At 45.4% G+C, this 11271-nt stretch overlaps 1 protein-coding gene across 1 annotated transcript in view; it reads right to left on the bottom strand.

Moving 5' to 3' along the window:
- LOC140722327 (cell adhesion molecule CEACAM7-like) overlaps window positions 1-11047 on the bottom strand; it is a 15932-nt gene extending 4885 nt beyond the window's left edge. The window contains exons 1-3 of the mRNA XM_073037101.1: window positions 10975-11047; window positions 10471-10782; window positions 1-223 (exon numbers count right to left, since the gene is read on the bottom strand). The exon at window positions 1-223 is cut by the window's left edge and continues 65 nt beyond it. Coding sequence (XP_072893202.1) covers window positions 1-223; window positions 10471-10782; window positions 10975-11026 — 587 coding nt within the window. The 5' untranslated portion in view covers window positions 11027-11047. The remainder of the gene's footprint in view (window positions 224-10470; window positions 10783-10974) is intronic.
- Between the last annotated feature and the right edge of the window lie 224 nt (window positions 11048-11271).

The following is an 11271-nucleotide window of genomic DNA, read 5'->3' on the forward strand; positions in this document are numbered from 1 at the left end:
ATGCACTTGTACGTCCCTGCGTCGTTTCCGTTCACACTGATTATAGTCAGTTTCGAGTTGTCGAAAGATGCAACTATTCTGCCGTTTTCCCGGATGGGTTGGTCATCCTTGAACCATGTCCGTGTCTCAACAGTGCCCGACGCGTCACAACTCAGTGCGATGGTATCGAGGTTTTCCAGAGGAGTGGAATTATTGGTCACCACGGCAACCCCACTCACTGTCTCTGTAAATACAATTAAAATCCAAATCGTTTTTCACTTGCTTTTACCTACAACACGTCCACAATACTTGGATGCCGCCAACTCAAGATTGTCTCCATTCATAGCTCTTATCCCCCATGCCTTTCGATATCAGGTTACATTCCAGGTTGAACTAAATTCCGGCACAGAGTTTAAAGTTTTACAGCCGTTACTTACGGTGAGCAACATATTTACCATATACCCATTAGACAATTACAGCACGGAAACAGGCCATCTCGGCCCTTCTAGTCCGTGCCGAACGCTTACTCTCACCTAGTCCCACTGATCTGCACTCAGCCCATAACCCTCCATTCCTTTCCTGTCCATATACCTATCCAATTTTACGTTAAATGACAATACAGAACCTGCCTCTACCACTTCTACTGGAAGCTCATTCCACACAGATACCACTCTCTGAGTAAAGAAATTCCCCCTCGTGTTACCCTTAAAATTTTGCCCACTAACTCTCAACTCATGTCCTCTTGTTTGAATTGCCCCTACTCTCATTGGAAAAAGCCTATCCACGTCAACTCTATCTATCCCCCTCATAATATTAAATACCGCTATCAAGTCCCCCCTCAACCTTCTACACTCCAAAGAATAAAGACCTAACTTGTTCAACCTTTCCCTGTAACTTGGGTGCTGAAACCCAGGTAACAGTCTAGTAAATCGTCTCTGTACTCTCTCTATTTTGTTGACATCTTTCCTATAATTCTGTGACCAGAACTGTACACAATACTCCAAATTTGGCCTCACCAATGCCTTGTACAATTTTAACATTACATCCCGACTCCTATACTCAATGCTCTGATTTATAAAGGCCAGCATACCAAAAGCTTTCTTCACCACCCTATCCACATGAGATTCCACCTTCAGGGAACTATGCACCATTATTCCTAGATCACTCTGTTCTACTGCATTCCTCAATGCCCTACCATTTACCATGTATGTCCTATTTGGATTATTCCTACCAAAATGTAGCACTTCACACTTAACAGCATTAAACTCCATCTGCCATCGTTCAGCCCACTCTTCTAACTGGCCTAAAACTCTCTGCAAGCTTTGAAAGCCTGCTTCATTATCCACAAACCCACCTCCCTTAGTATCATCTGCATACTTACTAATCCAATTTACCACCCCATCATCCAGATCATTAATGTATATGACAAACAACATTGGACCCAGTACAGATCCCTGAGGCACACCACCACTCACCGGCCTCCGACCTGACAAACAGTTATCCACCACTACTCTCTGGTATCTCCCATCCAGCCACTGTTGAATCCATTTTACTACTTCAATATTAATACCTAAAGATTGAACCTTCCTGACTAATCTTCCGTGCGGAACCTTGTCAAATGCCTTACTGAAGTCCATATAGACAACATCCACTGCTTTACCCTCGTCAACTTTCCTCGTAACCTCTTCAAGAAATTCAATAAGATTTGTCCAACATGACTTTCCACGCACAAATCCATGCTGACTGTTCCTACTCAGAACCTGTCTATCCAGAGAATTATATATACCATCCCTAAGAATACTTTCCATTATTTTACCCACCAATGATGTCAAACTGACAGGCTTATATTTGCTAGGTTTACTCTTAGAACCCTTTTTAAACAATGGAACCACATGAGCAATACTCCAATCCTCCGGCACCATCCCCGTTTCTGATGACATTTGAAATATTTCTGTTACAGCCCCTGCTATTTCTACACTAACTTCCCTCAAGGTCCTAGGGAATATTCTGTCAGGATCCGGAGATTTATCCACTTTTATATCCCTTAAACGCGCCAATACTTGCACCTCTTTAATCGTCATAGTTTCCATAACTTCGCTACTTGTTTCCCTTACCTTACACAATTCAATATCCTTCTCCTTAGTGAATACCGAAGAACAGAAATTGTTCAAAATCTCCCCCATCTCTTTCGGCTCCACACATAGCTGACCACTCTGATTCTCTAAGGGACCAATTTTATCTCTCACTATCCTTTTGCTATTAATATAACTATCGAAACCCTTCGGATTTATTTTCACCTTACTTGCCAAAGCAACCTCGTATCTTCTTTTAGCTTTTCTAATTTCTTTCATAAGATTCATTTTACTTTCTTTATATTCCTCGAGCGCCTCATTTCCACCATGCTGCCTGTATTTATTGCAGATATCTCTTTTTTACGAACAAGTTTCCAATATCCCTTGAAAACCATGGTACTCTCAAACTTTTAACCTTTCCTTTCAACCTAACAGGAACATAAAGATTCTGTACACTCAAAATTTCACCTTTCCATGACCTCCATTTCTCTATTTTATCCTTCCCATAAAACAAATTGTCCCAATCCATTCCTTCTAAATCCTTTCCCATCTCCTCAAAGTTATCCTTTCTCGAATCGAAAATCTCAACCCTGGGTCCAGTCTTAACCATCTCCACAATTATATTGAAATTAATAGCATTGCGATCACTGGACCCAAAGTGCGCGCCAACACATACTTCCGTCACCTGACCTTTCTCATTCCCTAACAGGAGATCCAACACTGCCCCTTCTCTAGATGGTGCCTCTATGTATTGCTGCAAAAAAAAATATCCTGCACACATTTTACAAACTCCAAACCATCCAGCCCTTTTACAGTGTGGGCTTCCCAGTCCATGTGAGGAATATTAAAATCTCCCACAATCACAACCCTGTGCTTAGGTGCCAGGTGACCTTATATCACCTGGACAATGCAAACACCAATGACAGGACGTTGTTCATCGGCTGCAGCTCAGCATTTAACACCGTCATTCCCGCATTCTGACTGAGAAGTTACTGAAGCTGAGCAGTTCGCTGTCCCCGTTTCTTTCGCAAGAGGAAATCCTGCAGCTCAATTTCATATCTTCCTCTTTTACAGTTATGTTAACAGTTGGGCAACGCTCTCCATCCCTGTTCTGTCCTTGAATCACACTGGTGTTTATGCTTGCAGAGTTTCCAACAGGGAAACACGGAAATCCATTGGAACAGCAAGGGCCCCTCACGCACACCTCTTGTTGGTCTGTAACTGCCGTTGGAGTTGACAGTGATGAGAGTTTTGAATCCATGGTCGGATCAGTACTCCTCTAATCAACGCGCTCCACACTTCCGCCCCCTCCTGTGAGGGAAGTCAAACCCACACGAAACTGCGGTTTGTATCTTAGCAACCGACTGTTGCAATTCATTCCACCACTGATGCACATTTCCAGTCAACGTGTTCATACCTTCCGAGAAGAGGACATGTTCAGGATAGATGCTGCGCACTTTCGGAAACTGCGTCAGCTTTTTAGGACCAAACATGCAACGGTCTGCGAGCTGGTGTTTCAACATCTTTGCCTCTGATCTCAACGTGCATAATGTACAAATCAACGGTTGGTTCAGCAAAGACACAGTAACTGTCAGACTCACACAAAGCTGAACCAGGCCCTTTGCCCGATCTGGTTTATCCCACCGAATATTCTGCCTGAGGTGGTAGCATTTACTCGCCCTTGTTTCATCGCATCTGACCAAATCAATTTTAAACAACCCGAATGCGTCCGCATCTACAAATCCCTCCGGCTGATCTTTCTACATCAGCATCAAGCTCTGTGTGAGATCTTTGCTCCTCGCGTCTCCTTGAAATGAATCCCCTTTCATCTTAACAAAGGCCCCGTAGTGTTGCCTTCTCTGCCCTGGAAAATGACTAACAATTTACATCCTGTGTCTGTACCTCACCGTTCCGTTCAACTAGATTCACTACAGCCTTTGAACACCACGGTTCCTGTACCCGACCATAACATCTCTGTCTCATTGAAAAGTACCTATGCAGAACTCCACACAAACATCCGCTGAGCATTCGCCACATTCAATTCCCAATACCAAACACCAGGTTCATTTCCCAATACCAAACACCAGGTTCATTTCCCAATACCAAACACCAGGTTCATTTCCCAATACCAAACACCAGGTTCAATTCCCAATACCAAACACCAGGTTCAATTCCCAATACCAAACACCAGGTTCAATTCCCAATACCAAACACCAGGTTCATTTCCCAATACCAAACACCAGGTTCAATTCCCAATACCAAACACCAGGTTCAATTCCCAATACCAAACATCAGGTTCAATTCCCAAAACCAAACACCAGGTTCAATTCCCAATACCAAACACCAGGTTCATTTCCCAATACCAAACACCAGGTTCAATTCCCAATACCAAACACCAGGTTCAATTCCCAATACCAAACACCAGGATCAATTCCCAATACCAAACACCAGGTTCATTTCCCAATACCAAACACCAGGTTCAATTCCCAATACCAAACACCAGGTTCAATTCCCAATACCAAACACCAGGTTCAATTCCCAATACCAAACACCAGGATCAATTCCCAATACCAAACACCAGGTTCAATTCCCTATACCAAACACCAGGTTCAATTCCCAATACCAAACACCAGGTTCAATTCCCAATACTAAACACCAGGATCAATTCCCAAAACCAAACACCAGGTTCAATTCCCAATACCAAACACCAGGTTCAAATCCCAATACCAAACACCAGGTTCAATTCCCAATACCAAACACCAGGATCATTTCCCAATACCAAACACCAGGTTCATTTCCCAATACCAAACACCAGGATCAATTCCCAATACCAAACACCAGGTTCAATTCCCAATACCAAACACCAGGTTCAAATCCCAATACCAAACACCAGGTTCATTTCCCAATACCAAACACCAGGTTCATTTCCCAATACCAAACACCAGGTTCATTTCCCAATACCAAACACCAGGTTCATTTCCCAATACCAAACACCAGGTTCAATTCCCAATACCAAACACCAGGTTCATTTCCCAATACCAAACACCAGGTTCAATTCCCAATACCAAACACCAGGATCAATTCCCAATACCAAACACCAGGTTCAATTCCCAATTCCAAACACCAGGTTCATTTCCCAATACCAAACACCAGGTTCAATTCCCAATACCAAACACCAGGTTCATTTCCCAATACCAAACACCAGGTTCAATTCCCAATACCAAACACCAGGTTCAATTCCCAATACCAAACACCAGGTTCATTTCCCAATACCAAACACCAGGTTCAATTCCCAATACCAAACACCAGGTTCAATTCCCAATACCAAACACCAGTTTCAATTCCCAATACCAAACACCAGATTCAATTCCCAATACCAAACACCAGGATCAATTCCCAATACCAAACACCAGGTTCATTTCCCAATACCAAACACCAGGTTCAATTCCCAATACCAAACACCAGGTTCATTTCCCAATACCAAACACCAGGTTCATTTCCCAATACCAAACACCAGGATCAATTCCCAATATCAAACACCAGGATCAATTCCCAATACCAAACACCAGGTTCAATTCCCAATACCAAACACCAGGTTCAATTCCCAATACCAAACACCAGGATCAATTCCCAATACTGTGATCAGTTGGTCATGACTAGAATGCGACCGGCTGCAATTTGCTTTTCACAACAGCGGATCTACAACAGATACAATCCCACTCGCTCTGCACCGGGCCTCGTGTCAACTGGCCAATATTGGAACCAATGGCAGGCTGAAGCTCACCACTCAACAGAAACATTGTCCTCAATTCCCATTGATTCGCTCCTAACCCTGGGTGACTGTGCCCTCCCCTGCATCTGGATCCTTGACTTCCTCACCGAAAGACGGCAGCCTCTGTGGATCGGGAATAACGTCGCATCCTCGCTGACAATCCACACTGGCTGCACACGGATGGGGAGCAGCTTAAAGATGCTGGCTGTCAACCTTTCTGAGGATCTATGCCGGGCCCAACATATTGATGCAATGGCCGTGAAGGCAATTTTCCATAAGGAGTTTGAGGAAAATTGATATGCTACTGGAAATACTCGCAAATTTCTAACGTTGTGCCGTTGGGAGCATTCTAACTGCTTGCAGAACGCGCTGGTCTTGGACCCAGCACGTAAGTGCAATAGCGACGATAGCATGGCAGAGCCCCCACTTCCTTAGGAGTCTGCGGAGATTCGTCCTGACGTCTAATGCTTTGACAAACATCGACAGATGTGTAATGGTGAGAGTATTGACCTTCTACCTCACGGCCTGGAATGAGGAAAGTCCGAATGAATGGAAAATCCTGCAAAAATTAGTGGATTCAACCCTGTCCACCATGGGTAAAGCCCTATATAAACAATAGGGGGCTATGGGAAACAATAGACAATTTCTCTGGCAGGGACATTCTCGGCACAGCTTTGTGGGCTGAGGGACCTGTATAGTCCTGTAGGTTTTTCAATGGTTCTACGATTTTTTAAAAACCATTGAGTGCATCTGCATGACGCATTTTCATCCATCATCAGACACCCTGACCACCCAGGACTTGAGCCTCCCGCGATGCTGCCATCAGGTGGAAGGTACAAGAACCTCAAAACTGGTCGCACCGGACTGAAGGATAGTTACAACCCTTCAGCCATCAGGCTCTTGAACAAAGCGGATAACTTAACTCAGTTGGTTCCCACAACCAATGATCTCTCTTTAAGGACACTTTATCTTGTTATTTCATGTTCCCATTACTTATTACTCTTTGTATCTGCGCAGTGTGTTATCTTGTCCACTCTCGTGGATTTTCCATTGATCCTGTTAAAGTTGCTAATCTACAACTTTACTGAGTACGAGTGAGAGTTGAGCAGTCCGGAAAGTGGGACTGGTCGGGTTCGCTAGAGGGCAGGTGCCGCGTCCATAGCCACCAATCATCCCCGAGGCCTCTCCGAAATGGACTTCAAACTAAATCTAATGCGGAACTGTGTTGTTCACTCGGTCTAGTTTTTCATTCGGAAAGAATCCGTCATTCAGCAACGAACAGTAAGGGTTAGATTGTATTCTGTAACAACGGGAATGAAATGAATGTTATAATCGGAGATCGCAGAACTCTGTATAACTCTGTCTCACTTACCAAGGACATACAGAGAGATGGTCACTGAGGTTTGTGAGCCATTAGCTAGAACCATATTCACACGGTATACCCCACTGTCCGACGTGATCACCGACTTCAGTAGAAGCGACCGGTTGGAGGAGAATGACTCAGCCCGCGATCGGTAGGCATTGTCTATGGACACAGTTTGCGGGGCAGATATCTGGATTCTGACGTCACAAGCGGCAGCGCTGTTTGGATCAGAGAGTCTGTACTTTGCTCAAATCTACATCAAATCCTGTGTGCTGTTCTACAACTATCTGCTGCTGTGTTGAATCAATAAAAATCTCAAAGAGAGTTTCTCTCACCCACATACGGGAAGAGAAAGCGAGAGAGTAAAGTGAACGTCATCCACGCGATCCCGAGAGAGCGGCGCCTGTCTCTGTTACATTCGGAGAGTGAGCCACATCTCCTGGTCACTATTGCAGACCTCGGGAGTCCCTTATCTGTAAACCCGGAGCTGAATGGATCGCACAGTGAGAAGGCGGGCTCTGAACGCACGTAAAACACTGCGGAAACAGGAGGCTATTCGGCCCTTGATATTCTTCACCCGTCCTCTATCAGCTCACGTAGCATTTTCCTCAGAACTATTTTCCTGCCAGATTGATGGACTGGTCGGGTGATGTCGCCGCATTTGTGTTTGCACACAAAGTCAGCAAGACCAAGGAATTCATTGTAACCTCAGGAAGGGGCAGTCGGGAGAACACTCACCAGTTCTCATTGAAGGGTCAGCGGAGGTAAGGGTGAGCAGCTTTAAGCTCCTTCTTAGGGTATCTCTGTTTGGCCGCACATATTTATACCTTCACAAAGAAAGTCACGTCAGCGGTTGTATTCTGTTACGTCATTGAAGAGACTTGGTATTGGTATGACATCAAAGACCGGGAAATATGCAAGATGGGGAGCATTCTGACTGTTTCCATTGCCCTCTGGTCAGCAGGCTCCAATGCCCAGGATCGACAAAGCTTGCAGACGGCTGTGTACACAATCACATCCATCACGGTACAAGCCTCACCATAATCCAAGACATCATGAAAAGGTGGTCACTCAACAATACCAGGTCCAGAAATAAGAGCCACCACCTTCCGTGACCTGGTCTCGTCTCACTACCACCTTCCGTGACCTGGTCTCGTCTCATTACCACCTTCCGTGACCTGGTCTCGTCTCATTACCACCTTCCGTGACCTGGTCTCTTCTCATTACCACCTTCCGTGACCTGGTCTCGTCTCATTACCACCTTCCGTGACCTGGTCTCTTCTCATTACCACCTTCCGTGACCTGGTCTCGTCTCATTACCACCTTCCGTGACATGCTCTTGTCTCATTACTACCATTCGGGATATGCTCTTGTCTCATTACTACCATCGGGAATATGCTCTCCTCTCATTACTACCTTCCGGGACATGCTCTCCTCTCATTACTACCATCCGTGACATGCTCTCTTCTCATTACTACCATCCGTGACATGCTCTTGTCTCATTACTACCATCCGGATATGCTCTTGTCTCATTACTACCAACCGGATATGTTTTTGTCCAATTACTACCATCAGGAATATGCTCTGGTCACATTACTACCATGCGGGATATGCTCTTGTTTCATTACTACCACCCGGGTTGTGTTCTTGTCTCATTACTACCATCCGGGATATGCTCTTGTCTCATTACTACCATCCGGATATGTTTTTGTCCAATTGCTACCATCAGGAATATGCTCTGGTCACATTACTACAATCCGGGATATGCTCTTGTTTCATTACTACCATCCGGATATGCTCTTGTTTCATTACTACCATCCGGGATATGCTCCGAGGGAGCAGCGCCTGTGTCTGTTATACCTGGGGACTGAGCCACACTTCCTGGTCCTCGGGTCAGATAATTGGATGCAGTGAGTCATAAGCGTCAGTGCTGAACAGAAACAATATTTTCTTCGACAAATGATCAATTGTTGTGAACTATTCCACAAACATCTGCCACCGTCTCAGAATGAATTGCTCGGTCTGGCCCTTCCTCCCTTCTTGGCTGTGCCAACCCGTTCTTCTGCCTAGTCCCACTGACCTGCACCTGGACCATTTCCCTCCAAACCCCTCTCATCTATGTACCTGTCCAAGTTTTTCTTAAATGCTAAAAGTGAGCCCGCATTCACCACTTCATCCGGCAGCTCGTTCCACACTCCCACCACTCTCTGTGTGAAGAACCCGCCCCCCCATGTTCCCTTTAAACTTTCCCCCCTTCACCCTTAACCCATGTCCTCTGGGTTTTTTCTCCCCTACCCTCAGTGGAAAAAGCCTGCTCGCAAATGACCATAAATCCTGCCTCACGCGATCTTCTCCAACATCCTTCCCACCGCTGAGGTAAGGCTCACTGGTGTATAATCTCCTGGGTTAATTTAATTATTCGTTCATTCATTTCTGTCATCAATTTACTCATTTTCGTGCTTCGTCTTCGCCCGGAGAATAGAGACGTTTGTCTCACCAATCCGCACAGGTAAAGTCCACCACAGCGAGAGGAAGGACAGCTCGGGGCTGTATTTTGGACAGTATTTTAATAGACAAATGACACCTGAGTTATTGACTCAGAGACGGGGTCTGACCGCCACATGACAGCTGAAGGATTATAGTTCATTAGTTCATTATTATTATTATTATTATTATTATTATTATTATTATTATTATTATTATTAGTAGTAGTAGTAGTAGTAGTAGTAGTAGTAGTAGTAGTAGTAGTAGTAGTAGTATTTTTCCCTTTTCTACTAATTCTGTATTACGTGTTGCATTGAATCGCTGCTGCTAAGTTAACAAATTTCACCACACGTGCCGGTGATAATAAACCTGATTCTGATTCTGAATCCACTGTGGAATGAGGTTGAAAATCTCACCGCGGACAAATATTGTCTCTGCACTGGAGTTCCGTCCTTTGGCCTCTCAATGTCAATATCATTTCACCGGCTCCTCGGAACAGAAGCCACGATAAAACAGAGAGTGGACAAAGAACGTTGAACCAAGTGTAACTTACTGCAGTAAACACAGATTCTGTTTCAAAATGGAGCAGCCACTTGGAGCGGGGTTGCGACCAGACCTAAAAGGGGGATCGTTAAGTGTCACTGGAGGCTGGAACCTGTGGCTCTGTCTTGTTAAGTCGATATCGTTTCTCTTTCGCAACGAACAAACAGTAAAGGTGAAATTGTATTCTTTCACCACAGGAATAAAATGCAAGTAATCTTCCGGGAATGCGTGACTGAATACGGCGAAATCTCACTTACCGAGGACTTGCAGAGTGACGAACGCTGAGGTCTCGGAGCCGCTGGTTGGAAGCATATCCACACGGTATTCCCCACTGTCAGCGCTGTTCACCGACTTCAGCAGAAGCGACCCGTTGGAGGCGAGTAACTCAGCCCGCGATGTGTATTCTTTAGTCACGTTCTGAATTTTCCAGGAGGCGATTGTTTCATCCTTAACAAACCAGATCACTCTGCTGACCCCGGCCGACGGCCGCACGGAAAAGAACGCATCACCCCCCTCGGGGACATTTATCCGGTTGTGCTCCACGTGGATGGTAAAGTTCTGAGACTGACCTGAGGAAGAGAAAACTGTATCAGGGAAAAGCGACAGAGGCGGATAGACTCGGGACTACACAGATACTTACACAGAACAATAAGTACCGATATTTAAGCTGTAACTTCTCTCGCAATCTATTTTCTACAGCAACCACCCGCCGCTCTGTCGGTTCTCTGAACACTACCGGTCTGAGAGAGAGAGACCCTCACCCGCGGGAATGAAGAGACAAAGAACAAACGCCAAGAAGGACAGCCCCGCCATCCCGAGAGAGCAGCGCCTGTCTCCGTCACACTCGGAGACTGAGCCGCACTTCCTGGTCCCCGGGCCGGATCACTGCAGCCCGTCATCGGAAAAGGCGGAGCTGAATGGATCGCCGAGCGAGAACGTGTCGGGGAGAATGAACGAGCCTGAAACACGGAAGACATAGAAAGCCCTTCAGTCCTCGCTCCTCTTCTTTCCTCCTCTACCAGCTCACGTGACATTTACCTCAAAGCTACATTCCAACC

Source organism: Hemitrygon akajei, unplaced genomic scaffold, assembly GCF_048418815.1.
Source record: "Hemitrygon akajei unplaced genomic scaffold, sHemAka1.3 Scf000075, whole genome shotgun sequence".
Classification (NCBI taxonomy): domain Eukaryota; kingdom Metazoa; phylum Chordata; class Chondrichthyes; order Myliobatiformes; family Dasyatidae; genus Hemitrygon; species Hemitrygon akajei.